The sequence below is a fragment of the Peromyscus californicus genome, unplaced genomic scaffold (genome assembly GCF_007827085.1).
Source record: "Peromyscus californicus insignis strain IS unplaced genomic scaffold, ASM782708v3 Scaffold_3__1_contigs__length_106647218, whole genome shotgun sequence".
Taxonomy (NCBI): domain Eukaryota; kingdom Metazoa; phylum Chordata; class Mammalia; order Rodentia; family Cricetidae; genus Peromyscus; species Peromyscus californicus.
The window spans coordinates 21,369,290-21,389,265 of NW_026294551.1; the positions used below are offsets into that span (position 1 = coordinate 21,369,290).

General features: G+C 48.7%; 2 protein-coding genes across 5 annotated transcripts; both read right to left on the reverse strand.

Annotated features, from left to right (window-relative positions):
* Positions 1-44: 44 nt before the first annotated feature.
* Positions 45-10,153, reverse strand: Ifi35 (interferon induced protein 35). Of its 2 annotated transcripts, none has more exons than XM_052756285.1 (7): positions 10,012-10,153; positions 2,028-2,126; positions 1,203-1,350; positions 1,005-1,111; positions 726-912; positions 523-629; positions 45-313 (listed from the first exon to the last, which is right to left on the reverse strand). In XM_052756285.1, exons 2-7 carry the CDS (start codon positions 2,085-2,087, stop codon positions 122-124), a joined length of 801 nt encoding a protein of 266 aa, XP_052612245.1. In that variant the 5' UTR covers positions 2,088-2,126; positions 10,012-10,153; the 3' UTR covers positions 45-121. The 2 variants fall into 2 exon arrangements, with proteins under 2 accessions (XP_052612245.1, XP_052612244.1); XM_052756284.1 differs by having other exon boundaries at positions 9,982-10,152.
* A 302-nt stretch (positions 10,154-10,455) lies between these two features.
* Rpl27 (ribosomal protein L27) lies at positions 10,456-15,064 on the reverse strand. Of its 3 annotated transcripts, none has more exons than XM_052756301.1 (5): positions 14,862-15,035; positions 14,458-14,540; positions 13,381-13,550; positions 11,888-11,998; positions 10,456-11,781 (listed from the first exon to the last, which is right to left on the reverse strand). In XM_052756301.1, exons 2-5 carry the CDS (start codon positions 14,536-14,538, stop codon positions 11,733-11,735), a joined length of 411 nt encoding a protein of 136 aa, XP_052612261.1. In that variant the 5' UTR covers positions 14,539-14,540; positions 14,862-15,035; the 3' UTR covers positions 10,456-11,732. The 3 variants fall into 3 exon arrangements, with proteins under 3 accessions (XP_052612261.1, XP_052612260.1, XP_052612262.1); XM_052756300.1 differs by having other exon boundaries at positions 14,808-15,033; XM_052756302.1 differs by lacking the exon at positions 10,456-11,781 and having other exon boundaries at positions 11,884-11,998; positions 14,808-15,064.
* Between the last annotated feature and the right edge of the window lie 4,912 nt (positions 15,065-19,976).

Consider the following 19,976-nt stretch of genomic DNA (forward strand, 5'->3'; position numbering starts at 1 on the left):
CCACTTACAGAGTCTCCTGTCCTGAAATAAGGAAGATCATCACATCACACCAGGTTAGTACTTCATTGTTCTCGGCAGCATTAGGCAGTGATCCCAGTCCCTAGCAGGTGGTCGTGCAGACCTAGCCTGATGTGGAAGTGAAGACAGCCAGGCGCTGCTCCCCTGAGGGTACAACTGCCAGGGCCTCCACCTCCCCGCCCCCACGGGTGGGCTTCTGGAAGTGGATCTCCAGGATGTCATGCAGTTCTTGGGCATCCAGGACATCAGGAATATTCGTCACCAGCACTGAGTGAAGTGCTGGCTGGTATTTGATCTAGAAAAAGACAGGAAATGACAAGGACTCATTGGAATACAGGGCAGTGGGGAGCAGAGGTTGGAATGAGGAGTACCTCATGAAAACATGGAATGGGTCTGGAAGGCCAGGAAGGCTGCTGTGTAGGCCAGTGAGGTTTGGGGGCCCTGAGCCCTCCCCAGGCAGGTGTTTGGCAGGTAGACGCTTCCCTGGCCTCACCCACCACTTACCTCCGCTTTCTGGATCTTCCCACTCACATAGGGAGAGACTCTCAGAGGGACCTGCTGTCGGCCCAGTGGCACTCTGAACTGGCCAATCTGGCATAGGTGCTGGGCCACTGTGAGGAACAGGGAGGGGTGGCCTTTGTCATTAAGGCCTTTCCTCTCCCAGTCTCATGCACCCTGACCCCCAGCCTCCCCGGCAGGACCCGTACCTTCTTCATCAGCAAAACCTAGCATGACAGTCCCTTGTAGCATCTCCCGGGCCTCCACATCCCCGCCTCCATTCTTGGCCTTGCCAAAGAAGATCTCCAACTTGTCCAGCAGCTCCTCCTCACTCAGCTTCAGCCCGGCAGGAAAGCCGCTGACCAGCACCCTGTGGTTATCCGGCTGGCTGCACACCTAGCAGGAGACAGCGGATGGCCCACTCATCCATATAACCCAGCTGCTGAATCCCACCTAGAGCACGGGAAAGGACCCTGCCATTCTGTCACCTGGATGTTGGTCACCACAGGTAGCTCCAGGGGCTGGATCTGCACCCGCAGCCGGCAGTCCTCTATGTCAATTTTATGTTCCTTTTGTTGTAGCAACTGATCAGCCACTGGAGGGAGCGACGGCAGGGTCAGTACTGGGACACCTTCTGGCCTCCCTGCTAACCCCCTCCAGACGATCCCCTCCCACCCAAGGCTAACCTTTGGGGTCATCAAAGGTGACCAGAGCAGAACCTCCAGGCAGAGGGCAGCAGATCTTCAAGTTAGAAACCAGAAACTTGGGCACTTGCCTGCCCTCCTGAGTGCGGCCTTGGAATACCAGGGGGACCTCGGGCACCGGGAATGGGATCTGGAGGTTGGGAGAGGGAAGCAAGTAATAACCTTCAAGAGTAGGAGAGGTCCCCACGCCTCCCTTCTGAGAAAAATGTCTCCTCCAGTTCTGTTTGATGCTGAGTGCAGAATGAATGCCTTCACTGAAGAGCTGGACTGTGTGGTGACGGCAGGTCACACCAGACACTTGATCTTCCTTTCTATCTTTGGCTGTCCTGGAGCTCGCTCTGTAGACCAGGCTGGCCTCAGACTCACAGAGATCCTCCTGCCTCTGCCTCACGAATGATGAATGATGGGATTAAAGGCGTGCGCCACCACGCCCAGCTCACACCAGCCACTTTTCATACAAGCTTTTGGTTTGTCCTCACACAAGCCTGGAATGTAGGTAATTTGACCTCACAGATGAGAAAACTGAGATTCAGAGAGCTCAAGCAACATACTCGAGGTCACACAGCAAGGAATAGTAGTTACACAGATGCATGTGTATCTGTGTGTGTCCAGGTACCCATGAAGGCCAGAGGAGGGCGTTGTATCCCCCGAATCTGGAGTTCTAGGCAGTTAGGAGCTGTTGTGGTAGGTGCCAGGAACTGAACCTATATCCTCTGCAAGAGCATCCAAGTGCTCTTAACCACTGAGCCATCTCTCCAGCCCCTGGCCAGCCCTTTTCTACCAGGAATACCTCATTTCCCACCTAACCTTGTCTCTGGGAGAGTCCACGAGCCCCTTTTTCAGCTTCTGCAGCTCCTGCAGCTTCATCTTGAGCCTGAATTGCTCCTCCTGAAGACTGCTGAGGACCTGTTGGAGCAGAAGCAGGTAAGAAGGCAGCCATTTAATCCCAGCACTCAGGAGGCAGAGGCAGGCAGATCTCTTGGTTCGAGGCCAACCTGGTCTAGAGAGTGAGTTCCAGGACAGCCAGGGCTACACAGAGAAACCCTGTCTTAGGGGAGACAAGAATAAAGAGGAAGAGGAGGAGGCAGCAGCCATCAGCCTTTCTTGAGAACAAGTGAGCCTTGAGGAGGGAGGTCAGGTCTGGACTCTCCAGATGCAGAGATGATGTCCAAGTCTCTGACCCCGTTTCCCAGGACTGGCCTGGTCCTAATCCAGGCCACCTCAGGACCCCGAAGCAGCTACAACTGATTCACAAGCCTAGGTCCAGACTCTAACAAACACTAGTCTAGCTCTGGCTACAAGGCCTTGGGCCCCGCTAGGGAAGAGTCCCGCTGGCCCTCAGTCCTGTACCAAACTCATCCAGGTTCTGTGGCTGACTGGGAAGAGCAGCAGGAGTTTAGAGGAAGGATAATCCCAACATAAAGGTGAAAGCAACTGAGTCCTCAAGAAGGAGCCTTGGCTAGGGATAGCAAAATGTCATTCCACTGTTTGCTAACTTCTGGTTCTGGGGATTGAACCCTGGTCCGTGGGCATTCAAGGTGTACACTATCCCTGACTACACCCCGGCCTATTTGTTAATATTTACTGAGCTAGATCTGCTTGCTTTCTTTCTACATTTATCTGTGTGAGTGTGCATGTTGGAGGCCTGAGGACAAGTTTGTGGAGCTAGTTCTTTCTCCCCTCCCTGTGGGTTCTGAGGATTAAACTCGGGTTGCCAGGCAAGCACCTTTACCCCCTTTTCTTCCTTCTTTCCCCACCCCCTCTCCTCCTCTTTTTTTTTTTTTTTTTTTTTTTTTTTTGACAGGGTTTCTCTGTGTGGCCCTGGCTGTCCAGGAACTCACCCTGTAGACCAGGCTGGCCTCAAACTCACAGAGATCCACCTGCCCCTGCCTCCCAGGTGTTGGGATTAAAGGCGTGCGCCATCACACCTGGTGTAGCCTCACACTCTTTATGCAGCCATGGATAACCTTGAGCGTCCACCTCCTGAGAGCTGGAATTACAGGCAGGTACTACCACACCTGGCTTAGGCAGTGCCAGGGATTGAACTCAGTACTACTCAAGCATTCTCCTCCATCTCCAGCCCCTCCTCCAGTTGTCTTGAGGCAGAGTAGTAGTATGTAGTATGTAGTCACGACGGAACTACTACTCATCACTCAGCTCAGGCAGGAGTAAACACTCCTCCGACTTCAGCCTCCAGAGTTCCAGGATTACAGGCAGGAGCTACCCCACCCATAAGCTAAACCTTTCAAATTGACTATGTCCATCAGTTCTTGTCACAACACTATGGGGATGCCCTCTTGACCTTGCTTTATAGAGGAGGAGACGGGAAAAGGTTAGAGGATTTGTCGGAAGTCGTTCGGCTAGGCAGACTGAGTCCAGAGGGCTCTGCCAACCAGTGCTTCCCAGTGAAGAAACGAAGTCCTCAGTGGAGAAGTGATTTGCACATCTCCTAGCTTGTCCTCTTTCCACATACCAAGCAGCCTTCCTTCCAGGCTGGTGTGAGTTGGAGGGAGTCCAAAGAGAACACCGACAGAATAGACAGGGAACGGCACGAGGAGTCTGGATGAATGCACCTTTGTTTGTGGGAAAGCGCAGACAGTGGCTGGCAGAGCTCAGGTGCGAGTTAGGAAACCCGAGAAGACTGGCCCAGAGAAGGGCGTCCTTGCTTGCTTGGAATGACCAACCCTGTCTAGATCCCATCTGTATCCCTAATGTCTAGAAAAGTCTCTGGAACAAAACAGGTTTAGTAAACGTGTGATAAATGAGTGAAGTTGAGTAACAGGAGAGAGCATGTTACGGGAGGTGCTGAAGACATTCCATGTGAGTTTGTTCTGTTTCAAGCAGAGGAAAACTAGAGCTTGACCGCATTACGCTGGCTTAGGAATGGTGGGAAAGGTCCCTGTTTACATTTGTGAATCAGAGGTTACAAACTCGGTGTGGGGGGGCCAGTTAGAAGACATCAGCAAGAAGATCAATGTGGGGTGATAAGGTGTGGTTGAGGTTAGTTTTTTCCCCATGGAGATGTGGTTCCAATATCCTGTATATTTCTATTCTTTTTTGTTTGTGGTTGTTTTTTGAGACAGGATTTCTCTGTGTAGCTCTGGCTGTTCTGGAACTCACTATGTAGACCAGGCTGGCCTTGAACTCAGAGAACTGCCTGCCCCTGCCTCCGCTTACCCAGTGCTGGGACTATAGGCATGCACCACCACTGCCGGCTTCTCTCCCTATTTTTAAAAGAAATTAGAACTCTAGATTTTTATTTGAAAAAGAAAGCTCAATCGAAAACATACTTGAACAACTTGCCTAGTGGTGGTGGTGGTGGTGGTGGTGCACGCCTTTATTCTCAGCAATTGTGAGACAGAGGCAGGAGGATCTCTGAGTTTGAGGCCAGCCTGGTCTATAGAGCTCCAGGACAGTCAGGGCTACACAGAGAAACCCTGTTTTTTCTGGGGCCGGGGGAGGAGAGGAAGAGAGTTGAGACAGGGTTTCTCTGTGTAGCTTTGGAGCCTTTTCTGAAACTCACTCTGTAGCCCAGGCCTGGAACTCACAGAGATCCACCTGGCTCTGCCTCCCAAGTGCTGGGATTAAAGGCATGTGACACCACTGCCAGGCTTGAGAAACCCTGTCTTGAAAAACAAAACAAAGATTACCCAAGTGCGGTGGCACATACCTGTAATCTTTGTATTTGGGAGACAGAGGTAAAGTATACATATGTAAATGAGTTCCAGGTCAGGCCAGCCAGGGCTACATGATGAGACCCTGTCTCAGGATTTAAAAAAAAAAAAGATACCAAACTATGTGGCAGTGAGGGACAAATGACAGGGTGAACTGGACTAGGAACTTTGGTGTGAGCAAACACATCCAGATTCTATTGCTTAAGCTCCACCCACTATGGTGGTATTCTGATTCCCTTGTGTACGTGTGTGCACTTGAGTGTGTGTGCATGTGTGTGCACATGTAGCACACAAGCGGAAGTCTGAGAACAGATGCAGATGTTAGTCCTTGCCTTCTATCATGCTTGAGACAGAGTCTCTCAGGTGTTGCCACTCTATGTACCAGGCTAGCCCTGGACTTCTGGGGACTCTTTTGTCTCGGTCTACCATCTTGCCACAGAAGCACTGGGATTACAGGATGCGAGATACCATATGCCCAGCTTCACTTGGGTTTCCGGGATTCCAGCTCAGGTCCTCATGCTAGCACAGCGGGCACTTTGCCCTCTGATCCGGGTCCCCTACTATGTAATATCCTTTATCATATTTTTTAAAACCTAATCTATTGGGACTGGAGAGATGGCTCATGGGCTAAGAGCACTGACTGCTCTTCCAGAGGACCTGGGTCCAATTCTCAGCATCCACATGGCAGCTCACAGCTGTCTGTAACTCCAGTTTCAGAGGACCCAACACCTTCACCCAGACATACAAAACACCAATGCACATAAAATAAAAATAAATTAAAAAAAAAAACTAATCTATTATGGGACATGTACATTTTCATTATTCTTTTGTTTTCCCTTTGGACACAGCTTACCCTAAACTCAAGGCAATCCTCCTGCCTTAGCCTCCAGAGTGCTGGAATTACAGGAATGCACCATGCTCTTGCCCCTTTCCTCCTCTTATGAACGATCTACAATACTAACCTTCTCCTAGATGCTCTCTGTTCACAATGGGATAAACCCTGTGAGATGAAAAAACTAAGTCAAAAATGCATTAACTTTTGGAGGTGACCCAAAACAGGAGACGCAGCCACCTGCTCTGACCAGATGTGTACACAGCAACAAGGCCATCAAGAAGTGTGTCATGGGGCTGGAGAGATGGCTCAGAGGTTAAGGGCACTGGCTGCTCTTCCAGAGGTCCTGAGTTCAATTCCCAGCACCCACATGGTGGCTTATATTCATCTATAATGAGATCTTGTGCCCTGTTCTGGCATTCTAGCAGAACACTATGTATAAATAAATCTTTTTTTTTTTAAAAAAAAAAAGGTATGTCATTTGGAACACAGTGGAGACCACTGCCACCAGCGACATTGCTGTAGTGCTTCGATGGTCACGTGCTTTCCAAATCCTATGCGAAGCTGCATGCATGGTTCCATTCATAGCAAGGTAGTCAGGAATCAAAACTCCTGAAGCCTGGGAGGACTGACCCTCCCCCTCCTGATGTAGATTTGCCACCAAAGCCCATGTAAGGAGCTTGCTTCATAAGAAAGACAAAATGTCTAAGAAAAAAAAATGGAAATTATACTTTTAAGAAATGCATTGAGCCAGACCGTGGTGGTACATACCTTTAGTCCCAGCACTCCAGAGGCAGAGGCAGGCAGATCTGAGTTCGAGACCAACCTGGTCTATAGAGCAAGTTCCAGGACAGCCAGGGTTACACAGAGAAACGCTGTTTCTGAGTGAGAGAGAGAGAGAGAGAGAGAGAGAGAGAGAGAAAAGAAAGGCGTTGAATAAACCAGATGTGGTAGTGAAACCCTATAGTCTCAGCACTGGGGAAGCTGCAATGGGAAGACAGAATTTGAGGCCAGCTTGGGCTACATATCCAGACCCGTCTCAGTAAATAGGAAGAAGACAGGGACAGGGAGGAGGAGAGTGCTCTGCGTTCACTTGTCATGGTTTAGCACTGCAGGGTGTCAGAGGTCATCCGCATGACTCCTCCTTGCAGAGATAACATCAGATCACAAATAGAAGAGATCAAAATTCAAAGAGCACTACCTGGCTAGGTGTGGTGGAGCATAACTTTAACCCCAGTTTGGGAGAGGCAGAGAGGCTAGTGGATCTGTGAGTCTGAGGCCAGCCTGCTCTACGTAGTGACTTCCAAGCCAGCCAATGCTACTAGTGAGACCTTGCCTCAAAAGCAAAACAAGAGTAAACAAACAAAAATTAAAACAAAAGACACTTCTTACTGAGTGTGGTCACTTTAACACTATCGTAAGGCCAGACCGTTGTGAGCTGAGGACTTATCTGTATGTGAACTTCTGATCATTGTCTTTATGATAAGTATAACTGTTTTTAATTGCCTAATCCAGGTTGCCAAACTTCTGTGATCTGCCCCTCCCCACCACAGTGATGGGGATAGAAACGGACTTGTAAATGTTAAACCCATGCTGTATCCCAGAGTCACACCCCCAGCCTAGGAGGTGATTTTGTGATACTTGATGACAGCATCCTACCACACCTGGCACTGAGCAGGTCCTCATTAGCCACTGATCTGTTTCCCCTGCCTTCTGGGTAAATGGTATTACACTAAAATGGGGGGTGGGGGGACTGGTGAGATGGCTTAGTGATAAAAACACTTGACACACAAGACTGATGACTTGAATTTGACCCCAGATCAATGGTGGGAGGAGAGAACTTCCTGAAAGTTATCCTGTGACTGCCATATGCTCACCATGGCAAGTGTGCATGCGCGCACACAGTAAGAAAGATTATGTAGTGATTAAAAGATACCTTACTGGCAGGGCTGGAGAGATGCCTCAGAGGTTAAGAGCTCTGGGCTGCTCTTCCACAGGTTCTGAGTTCAATTCCCAGCACCCACATGGTGGCTCACAACCATCTGGTGCCCTCTTCTGACCTGCAGGCATACATGCAGGCAGAATACTGTATACATAATAAATAAATCTTTAAAAAAAAAAAAAAGCACTTCCTGTCTGGACATGGCGGCACCCGCCTTTAGCACATGCCTCTAATCTCAGCACTCAGGAGGCAGAGGCAAGTAGATCTCTGTGAGTTCAAGGCCAGCCTTGTCTACAGAGCGAGTTCTAGGACAGCCAGGTCTACACAGAGGGATCCTGTCTCAATAAACAAGCAACAAAAAAGCACTTGCTGCTCTTGCAGAGGACTCAGGTTTAGTTCCCAGCATCCACATGTTGGTTGCCAACTGTCCTTGATTCCCTGGAGGGGATCCAACATCCTCTTTTGACCTCCGAGGGCACCAGTTATACATGTGGTGCACATACATACATGCTGGTAAAACACTCATACAAATAAAATAATAAATAAATCTGGGGCTCGAGACACGGCTCAGCAGTTAGGAGCACTGGCTGTTCTTATAGAGGACACAGATTGAGTTCCCAGCACTCATATGGTGATTCACAACCAGCTGTAACTTCAGATCCAGGTAATCCAATACCCTCTTCTGTCCTCCACAGGCACTGGGCATGCAAGTGGTATATAGACATACACACAGGCAAGAAACCAATATAATGATAAAAAATAAAAATAAATCTTTCAGAAAAGTTAAATCAATCTAAACCAATTTTTTAGAAAGATAATGGGGCTGGAGAGGTGGCTTGGCGGTTGTGACCTAAATTTAGTTACCGGGATTTTTTTTTTTCAATGTGTGTGGGTGTTTTGGCTACATGTATGTCTGTGCACCATGTGCGTGCCCTGTCCAAGGAGGCCAAAAGAGGTGCCGGATCCCCTAGAACTGGAGTTACAGAAGGTTGTGAGCCTCCATGTGAGTGCTAGGAATCGAATCCTGGTCTTCTAGAAAGATAGTCAGCTCTTAACCATTGAGTCATCTCTCTAGTACAGTTCCCAGGATACATACGTGTGTGTGTGTGTGTGTGTGTGTGTGTGTGTGTGTGTGTGTGTGCACACATATATTTACATTTGCGGATGTTTTGCTTGCATGCATGTCAGTGCTCCACATGTATGCCAGGTGCCTGGAGAGGCCAGAAGAGGCACTGGATCCCCTGGAACTAGAGTTACTGATGGTTGTGAGCCAACATGCTGGTGGTGGGAACTGAAGCCAGGCTCTCTGCCAGAGCAACATATACTCTTAACCGCTGAGCCATCTCTCCAGGCCTCTCCCTTACCTTTAAAGACAGGGTCTCTCACTGGTCTGGGGCTGTCCGGTAGGCCAGGGTGACTCACCGACAGACCCCAGGGGCGTGCCTGTCTCTTCCGCTGGATCACAAGCACCTGTCTCTGCACTCAGCTTTTAACCTGGGTTCTGAGGCCTGAATTCCTTCTCCTGCTTGAAGATAAGCAGTTTACAGACTGAGCTGTCTCCCTATCCTTCCCTATAGGTACCCTTGTGAAGAAGTTTAATATCCCTACGTAATAAGTGAGGATATGGGGATTAGACTGTAAACTCCAGAAAGGCTCATGATTGGGCCAAGGTAACGATCTGAAGAAACCAGGATTTGAAACCAGGCAGATCTGCTCCGGGAGCCTGTGGTTCTCCTTATTATATCTGAGAAGCAAATGAAAGCTTCTCGAGCAAAAGAACTAATGAGACGGGGAGACTGGGAAAGCTGGGGAGGACAAGCTGTGCTGGATCCCTCCTCAGAGGTGGCTGCCCACTGCAGGACACCGTGGTTGCTCCTGTGGTTTCACTGGCTGCCGGCAGGCCCACTTCACAGCTCGGCCTAGCTGCTCAGAGGCCACCCGAGTCAGAGGAAAGTGAGCACTCGGAGAGGAGCAATAGGTTGATATGGAAATCTGAGGGGAGGACTTTGAGTCTGGGAGATACCCCAGGGCTCCCTATTCCCCATTAGAGCAGGTACAGAATATTTTAACTAAAGGCAATATCTACGGAACCTGAAACATGTATCCACACAGAATCATCAAGGTCCTGACCTGCGTGTGCTGAAAGTCCTGGTCTTTGAGGCACTAGGTAAAATGACCAGCTCCACAGTCTGAGGTGACCCCAGTTCTCTACTTCTTTCCAGCCCTTCAGCGGGTGTGAGCTGAGAGGTTCTCAGCCTAGAGCACTCTGTATTCCCCCTCACACCCCCCAAACACTCCTGCTCCCTTACTCACATCTTGGAGAGTCACAGACATGACTCACACCTGGTTGGCAAAAGCAGAGGCTTCAGAGCAAGAGGGTCCTGGAGGACTAAAGTCTGGCTTGGGCCCTTAGATGGGGCTTTGGTCTCCTCAGCCTCCAGCAGCGTCTGAAATAAACTCCAGCCACTTCTGCTTGCAAGTTTTGGTTCCACTTTCGTTTCTGTGAATTCCCACCTCCGAGTACACAGCCCCACCCTTGGGAGGAGCCTTCCGAGTCTTCAGCTGCAAAGACCCAATGTGAAGTGTGTCAGGTGTGTGCTCCAGGGGATTGCAATGGGAGTGGGTACTGGCCCCAACTCATCATTCCAGGCAGTTGATTCTAGCATGTATAGGATTTCCCTCTACCCCTTTCTTAGATTTTAGGACAGACGATTAGCATGTAGCTCTAGCTGGCTTTGAACTCTATTGCGTTTGCTCCCAAAATGCTGAGATTAAAGACATGTGAAAGCATATCCAGCAGATTTTATTTTTAAAATTACATTTATTGTGTGGGCAGGGGTGTCCACATACCATTGTGAAGGCATGGGGTTAACGACTTTTATGGGTTGGTATCCTGTGGGTTCCAGGTAATTATTCATTAGACTTGGCAGCAGCAGCAGCCCTTACCCACCATGCCATCTTGCCCTTTTTCAGACAGGGTTTCATTGTGCAGTCCTGGAACTCACTCTGTAGACCAGGATGGCCTCCAACTCAGAGATCCCCCTGCCTCTGCCTCACCCTCCCTTAGTCTTTTTTGTTGTTTTCGAGACAGAGTTTCTCTGTGTAGTTTTGGTACCTGTTCTGGAACTCTCTCTGTAGACCAGGCTGGCCTCGAACTCAGAGATCCACCTGCCTCTGCCTCCTTAGTGCTGAGATTGAAGGCGTGCACCACTACCGCCCTCCCTTAATTCTTAAGAATTGTGTGTGATGTAGGTGCTGGGAAACAAACTCTGGTCCTGAGAGAACCTTGTTCCTAACTGCTGGGCCATCCATCTAGTGACAGGATTTCTCTGGGGAACACTGCCAGGGCTGTACTAGTCAACACTGATTTGCACTGAGACACCACCAGCTTTTTCTATTAGCACACAGCCACTGGTTCCCCTCACAAACCTTTTTTTAAATGGTGTCACTATGTAACATTGGCTGGCCTCAACCTGAGACTCACCTGCCTCTAGTGCTATATGCCTGCATTTCTTTATGTTTGGGAGGTTTTGTTTTGTTTTTTTGAGATAGGGTTTCTCTGTGTCGGCCTGGCTGTCCTCTGCCTCCCAAGTGCCCCTCATGGGGGCACTTCTTTAAAACAGGATCTCACTGTTGATCTGGCTGCCCCACAACTATGTAGACCAGGATGGTGTTAAACTCAAGAGATCACCCTGTTGGGATTAAAGGCACTAGCTACTATGTCTGCATTTTAAATCTCTGCAGCATAGTCAAGCACCTGGGTTATCAGAATGAGGTTCCTAACAGGAGGCAGGCTGAGCTTCACCCTTCCCTGCTTTGACAGAACACAGTTCTACACCTCATTAAAATGTCAGGAGCAGCTCTGGGGCAAAGGCTCAGGGTCACTTTCTTCAAGGAGGTTTTCAATCCATCAGCTGGTCACCTAGTTCAAGACTCACAAAGCACACCGGCTTCATTTCACAGCCCCCTTTCCAATGTCTCTTATCCCATGGTCTCCTTTTTCAATACACATGCAGCAGGCAGACACAAGTTTTTTTTTTTTAATGATGGGAACAAAAATATATCTAAAAGCGAAGCTTCTGGAAAAACCATTTGTTCTTCCCTGTCTTGTATCTAGAAAGGAAAAAACAGAAAGATACATGAAAAATGGAACAGAAAAACAAATTGTTTTATGGGAAGTAGTAAAAGTGTATTCAACAAAAAGATAGGACCTACTCACCTTTCCTCAAACTTGACCTTGGCCTCCCGCCTGGCCTTGCGTTTCAGGGCTGGGTCTCTAAAGACATCCTTGTTGACAACTGTTTTGTCCAAGGGGATGTCCACAGAGTACCTGGGGCAACGGAGCAGAGGCAGGATTAGCTAGGGACTTCATTTGGCCTAGTCCTCGAGGGCCCCAGGGGCGGTTCGATCCAATCCCTCAGTGAAATAGTGAGGAACACCCACTAAAGCTGGACACCTTCATGCAATTTCTTGGAACTTATCATTTTAATATCCATTTCCACGGTCCTAAACACTGAGACATCTCACTTTAATTTCCAGAACTCCTTTTTAAGAGTGAGACATATCACACAAGACCGCTCCACAACGATTCTTGAAGACAGTTACAGTTCAGGGCCCTCGATTCCTGTCGTTCCTTTACTAACCCTGGACTGAGACAGCGTGTGCTGGAAGACTGTGGCACTCAAGGCCTGGCAGTTAAAAGTAATGAAAACTGGCTTCTCACCCAACACTCTCACTGTATAGCTCTGGCTGGCCCACAGCTCCCCTCGCTTCAGCTAGGATCATAACTACACCACCACCTCGGCTGTAAAGAAACTGTTTCTGGGGGCGTGCCTGTAGAGATGGTTCAGTGGTCAAGAGCACTGATTGCACTTCCAGAGAACCTAGGCTCAATTCTCAGCACCCACTCGATACACAGACAAATCATCCATGATGATTTATGACTAAGTCACCTCTCCAGTGTGGTCTAAACCAAACACTTGTGCTGCCCTCTCCTTCTACCTCTGTATAAACTCCAGGGATTAAACTCTGGTCACCAACAGCAGGCACGAAGCTGTCTCACAGCCCAAAGGAAATCATCTTGTAGAACAGTGAGAGAAGGCAGACTAGACCTGTCTTGTCTGCCCTCGATGGAAGACAAATGCAGCCATCTTTACTAAATAAAAATTTCAATCCTACTTAGATGGAGAACAGAAAATGAAAGGAGGAGCTGAGACAGGATGCTCTCACACAGAACACAGGGTCCCAGATTTGAGGGTACCCCCTTGCTAAAAAACAAAAAACCATCCCAGCACTCGGGAGACACAGACAGGTGGATCTGAGTTCAAGGCCAGCCTGGCTTACAGAGTGAGTTCCAGGACAGCCAAGGCCACACAAACAAACCCTGTCTTGAAAAGCCCCCACCCCCACGATAGAAGGGCTCCAGGAGACAAAGAGAGGCATTCTCCAAGATGGAGGAGAGTCAAATCAAGTTACGCCCCTCCCCCAATGGTACTGAGGCAGAACCCAGGGTCGTGCATCTGGTAGGCAGTGCATGGATGTACAAGCTTAGCATTCCCAGGACTGAGGGAAGAGGATCATCCACAGGCAGGAGAGGGCAAAGAGGACGTGAATGAAAGATGGCCTTTTCTTGTACCTCAGTAGCCACAAGGCCGTCTCTTCCTCAGGAGAGGAAATGAAAATCCACACTTTTCCATTTTTTGGAAAGCTCACCTCGTGGGCATGAGGTGATTGTAGTTATAAACTTTCACAAAGGACTTGATCTTTGACCTCTTGGCGATTTTCTTCTTGCCCATGGCAGCTGTCACTTTTCGGGGATAGCGGTCAATTCCAGCCACCAGGGCATGGCTGTAAGGGCGGTCTGAGGTGCCATCGTCAATGTTCTAAGTGAGGAAGAAAAACACACACACAATGATGTTACAGCTTGGACCCTATCAGTAAAACTGTATGTTCATTAAACACACACCTCCACACTACCGTAGAGGTTAACCACAACCACTTAATGCTAAGCTCACACAAAGAGCCAACAGGACAGTAACTGTGTGTTAGCCAGAGTTTATTCACATCACAAGACTTTGCAAAAGCATTTGAGACACAGGTTTAAAAGCTGCATCGAAACACTCATGCTGGGCTTGGTGGCACACGCTTTTAATGCCAGCAGTTCAAGTCCGGCCTGGGACAGAGCTACACTGGAAAACCCTGTCTCGGAAAAACAAACAAAAAAGTAGACACTCAGAGTAACGCTAGGTGCCATCTATCTCGTCTTTCAACTTGTCCACGAGGCTAAGGTTTGAGTTGAGACTCCAAAGCTGGCAGCTTGGCCCCAGAGACCAGTCTCCAGACAAATGGCAGGAGCAGCAGCCAGTGTCCTCAACAGCAAAAGTCTAAAATACCCAGGGGATGGTCTAAGTAAAAGCAGTCTCTCCCATTCCACAGATCTCAGCTGCAGCAGGGATTACTTTGACGTTACGTAAGTTAACCCCTCTAAACTTTAGTAATTAAAGTAGGTTACTGCAGGAATTACACACCACACCTGTAAGAGGTTCAATACACGACGGCTACTATTAAATAATACTTAAGGCCTCCTCGGTGGAGATCCCAGTACGTGCCAGGATCCCAATTCAACTCCCACTTGCTTCAGACCTATCATGCATTTACCGCCCGCGGCTTGGCCGCCGGGTCCCGGGGCTACTGCTAGGAACGGAGATCTTACGTTCCGATCCCGCCCGTCCTACAGTGCCGCCCAACTAACTCCCCGCCTGCAAGCCAAGCGCCCTGGCGGCCTGGTACCTTCACGATGACGGCTTTGCGTCCGGAGTAGCGTCCGGCCAGGACCAGCACCACTTTCCCGGGTTTCATGAACTTGCCCATTTCTGCAGAGAACAAAGACAAGGAACCGCTCGGAAACTTGTAAAGCGCAAGGCTCCGGGGCCGACTTTTCTAGATGCGAGCCCGGGTCCGAAGGCCCGCGACTTTAGGTCGCTCGCTGCCGACAGGGCCACGCCGCCCGCAGGTTCTGCTCGAGCGACGCGGCTCGCCACGGAGCCGCCAGAGGCTCCGCGTCGGACCGCGCGCGGCCACCCGACCCCGGGGTCGCGATGGCGGCGGATTACCAAGACCCTCTCCAGGCCTCTACTCACCGACAGCAAGGAGCCGGTACCCAGCAGAAAGGAAAGAAGGGCACTTCCGCTAACCTTTCACCCTGCGGAGCGGTGGCTTCACTTCCGGTCCCGCCTTCCAGGCTCCGCTACGCCTCTCTCGGTTGGTGGTCAAAGCAGCGGGCGGAAGGAGCTGGTTGAGGTCGCGTCGGGCGGCGCGTTTGTTTGAATCGAGCTTTATTAGCAGCACTGGCAGCAGACAGGAACAGAGTCCCGTCTCCGGCGTACGGAGGGAGGGGCAAAGAGGGCGCGTGGGTCTGCGCGCTCGGCCCCGTCGCTTCCTTCGTTGTAGTCCCCTGCTCTGCCACTAGGAGGGGGACGCAGTCTGAAACTTACTCTTCTGCCATGGAAGCAGGAGCCAGGTTTCTGCCGGGGCGCAAACCTGTAATCCCAACATTCGGGGGCTGAGACAGGATTTCCAGTTCCCGTGTAACCCAGGTTACATACAGAGACCCTGTCTCCATTAAATAAATAAAAAAGTATGTCATAGGGAACAAAGTGGCCTGTGCACTGTTGGCTGAACAACAGGGAAGATCAAATGTTCTTATCTCTAGGGTTCAGCCCAATGATGTCAACTATTGTCGACTAGACTAAGCACGTGGCACTCCTCGCTTTTTAAAAAATAATATATATAAAGATTTTTTTTTAAAAAAATATTTTATTGGGGGCCAGATTTTGAGACAAGGTTTCTCTGTGTAACAGCTCTGGTTGTCCTGGAACTTTTCTTTGTGACCAGGCTGGCCTCTCTCTGCATCCCAAAGGTTGGGATTAAAGGTGTATGCCAGCACCGCCCGGCATATTTTTACTTTTTATTTATGAGTATTTTACCTGCATGTATGTAGGTGCCTAGTGTCCAAGGAGGTCAGAGGAAGGTGTTGGAATCCCTGGAACTGGTGTAACAGATGACTGCATGTCACTATGTGGGTGCTGGGAATCGAACCTGGGTCCTCTCCAGGTCCTCTGCAAGAGCAGAAAGTGCTCTAAAACACTGGGCCATCTTTCCAGCCCCTTATTTATGATTATTACTTCAAAATTTTCAATTTATTCTAAAGGATTTATTTTTAATTATGTGTATGTATCAACATGTGTGTGTATGTGTGAGTATGGTGCCCACAGAAGCCACAAGCATTGGATCTCCTGGAGATTACAGGCTGTTATGAACCATTTGATGTGGGTGTTAGGAACAGAACTCACGTCTTCTGTGAGAGCAGTAAGTGCTCTTCACCTCTAAGGCATCTCACCAGCACTTCTGAGACAGGGCTTACTCTGTAGCTAAGACTGGAACTCACATCATAGCTTAGGCTGGAATCCAACTTTCTCAGACTCCTGAGTCCTGGAATTACATTTGTGAACCACCACACCCAGCTTATATTTACATTTCTATATCCAATTAAATTGTGTATATATGTATACACACACATATACATACACACACACACACACACACACACACACACACCTGTGACTATAGGCATGGGCCACAATGCCTGGCTGCAATTAAAATATTTTCTGAAGCAGGAGGAAACATTTCCTAAGGTTATGAACAGACCAGGCTCCCCCACCTGCCAATTTTAAAAAAACATTTTTAAACGTTTTATTTTTTATTTTACGTGTGTGGTGTTTTGTCTAAATGTATACCTGTGCACCTCATTCATGTCTGCATACAAGCCAGAAGAGGGCATCAGATTCCCTGGAACTTCAGTTAACTATGGTTGTTTGCCACCAACCACATGGGTGCTAGGAATTGAACCCAAGTATCTCTGGAAGAGCAGCCAATGCTCTTAATCACTGAGATGTCTCTCCAGCCTCCAGTCACCAGTTCTGAATGGAATCTTCATTAGGGAGCAGTTGACCACTTGGCTTGATGGCTGCACATCAGCTTCCCTACACATCTTGCCTTCAGTGATGTTCTGTGTGACCCTGCAGAGTCATACTGAGATCTCCTGAAGGCTGCCTCCTGACCGACAAGTGTCACTCAGGTTCACTGCACTGGAGAACACAGAGTACGAAGCCCTGCAGAGACCCTGTGTACCTGCCTGGCAAGAATGAATGGAAAAGGAGATATGTTGGAAAACTATTATGTGGCTCAACAGAAAGACCTGTGTCCAGAGTGGTGGCCCAGGACTATAATTCCAACTCACAGGAGGCAGTAAACAGAGAATCAGAAGTTCAAGGTCATCCTCAGTTACATAATGAGTTCAAGACCAGCATGCGCTATAGGAGACTCTGCCTTGGGGGCACAGGCCTGTTAGAGGCAGAGGCAGGAGTATCTCTGAGTTCGAGATCAGCCTGGTCCACATATCGAGGTCTAGGACAACATAGAGAAACCCTGTCTCAAAACACCAAAACAAACACAAGAACAAAAATCCAAGAGGCTGGAGTGCTACAGTTAAGAGCACTCACTCTCTTCCAAAGGACCTGAGAGCACACCTTTAATTATAGTACTCAGGCAGAGGCAGGTAGATCTCGGAGTTCAAGGCCAGTTTGGTTTACACAGTGAGATCTTGTTTTAAAAGGAAACCACTTGTTTGGAGGGGATGGTAGCACACACTTGTTTTTTTGTTGTTGTTGTTGTTGTTTCTTAAGGGTTTTTTGTTTTTTTGAAAGGACTTACTTATGTATGAGTGCTCTATCTGCATGTACACCTTTATGCCAGAAGAGGGCATCAGATCCCACTAGAGATGGTTGTGACCCACCATTGACCACTGGGCCATCTCCCCAGCCCAGGTAGCACACACTTGTAATCTCAGCACTAGGGGTTGGAGGCAGGAGGATCAATCAGTTCATGTTCATGCTCAGCTACATAGCATGTTTGAGGCTAGCCTTGGCTACATGGGAGCCTCCCCCCCAAAAAAAACAAAACAAAACAAAAAAATGTAGAATAGAAATCTTTTTTTTTTTTTTTTTGGTTTTTCGAGACAGGGTTTCTCTGTGTAGTGTTGCGCCTTTCCTGGAACTCACTCTGTAGTCCAGGCTGGCCTCGAACTCACAGAGATCCGCCTGGCTCTGCCTCCCGAGTGCTGGGATTAAAGGCGTGCGCCACCACCGCCCGGCGAAATCTGTTTTTTTATGTTTGTTTGCTTTTGAGTTAGAGTCTCTCTGTGTAGCCTTAGCTGACCTAGAACTCACTCTGTAGACCAGGCTGGCCTTGAACTCTGAGATCTATCTACCTGACTCAATCTCCCTAGTCCTGGAATTAAAGGCATGTGCTGCCAGGTCCGGCCACTTTAGAAATCTTTAAGTATGCTATGCAGTACAGATCACCTTCCTTTCATTATGTGTGTGTGTGTATTATACACCCATGCTTTGCTGTTGTTGTTTCCAGACAGGGTCTCTCTATGTGGTCCTGGCTGTCCTGGAACTTGCTATGTAGAGCAGGCTGGTTGTTTTGTTTTTTGTTGTTGTTTTGAGACAGGCTTCATTACATAGTCTTGGCTGGCCTAGAGGCCACTATGTAGACAAAATAGCCTAAAACTTGTGGCAATTCTCCTGCCTCTGCCTCCTCAGTGCTGGGACTCCATGCCTGGCCCTCCCCCTTTTTCTGGTGTTGTTTTTGAAACTTTACTGGCTCCAGAGAGTAGCACCTAGCCCTAATCCATTCTTTGTTTAACCACACCTTTTGTTTCTGATACCTTTTGTTTCTCTTACCCTCCTATGTGAATCTTGTCTGAGAGTCTCCCAAGGATCAAAGGCCAATGCAAAAACTTGGTTCAGAGGTTGGGTGGAGGCATACTCCTTTAATCCCAGCACTCAGGAGGCAGAGCCAGGCGGATCTCTGTGAGTTCTCTGTGAGTTCGAGGCCAGCCTGGGCTACAGAGTGAGTTCCAGGACAGGCTCCAAAGCTACACAGAGAAACCTTGTCTCGAAAAACAACAACAAAAAAAACTTGGTTCAGGAAACCCGGAAAACCTGGTACCTGAGAAATCTAGGAATTTGCACTTGGCATTGTATCTTTGGGAGCTCCTTTCAGGTTTCTTTGATGATACAGAAATTAACTGGCTAAACTGTAAATAGAGAGAAAATAAAAATGCCCTGGGTGAAAGGAAAGTGCTTCAGTCCTTTGAGGCTGGACCCCCTGCAGCCATGTAAGGCTAGGTTAATTCTTAAGATGCCTCTGAGTCTTCTTTCCACAGATCTGCATGAACCCACACACCCGGACCATGACAATCCGTGACATCCTCCCGTACAGAGTGCTGGGTTTATAGGCTGTGCCACCATGCCCAGGCCCACAGCTCTTTTTCATTTCATTCTTGAATATCCTCAGACTTGACTGTCACTCCTCTCCTCCCTTACTGGGCTGTATCCCAAGCCAGGGACAGATTTATATTGTTATAGGCAGCTCCTTTCCTAGCAGAGATGACTGCTGGGATGCTGGGGGTCTTTTGTGGGTACTCATCTTTAGGCTTCATGAAGAACTTGGCAGAGCAATGCCTGTCTGCCTCACTGCCTTCAGCCTAGTACTTTGGCGGCTGGAATTTCTGGCAAGTATTTAGAAAATACTTAGTGCTCTCCAAAGTAAAGGTAAAATTAAAGGATGGAAACAGGAGAGATAAATGACTTAAACACAGAATGGCACAATGAAATAACATGATGGAGCATAAAGATGAGAAGCTTTGGCTTTAGGCGAGTTCAAATCTCAAGTCTTTGAGCACCCTTCAGTTCAGGTTCCACAGCTGTAAAGGGAAGAGGTAATAATGTCACGCCTTGAAGGAGGGAGAGGGAAATTAGGACGGCACAGCAGAAAAATACTTTCTATTCCACTACTACAAAGTCTTCATGCAAATAAGGATTACAAAACAAGACAGAACCCGAAAGGTGGGTGGGTGCTTGCCACACAAGCCTGCTGATGAGTTCAGCTCCTGGAACCCACGTAATGACAGAAGAACTCCACAGAAGAGCCACGGAACTCCTGTCCCCACACACAAACACCATACACGTAAGTTAAAAGACAGTATGGGGCAAATCTATATACTAACACCAGTTCCCACTCACCCTAAACACTGGCGGCAGCCTGAGGAGTGGACTTAACAGTACCAGTTTCCAGAAGCTGCATCCGTGGCCACATCCACTGCAGTGTTGCTGCTATAGTCTAGGCAAGATGAACCACTACTGCCACCAAATCCTGCCTTGATCCAGGGCAGAGGAAGTAGG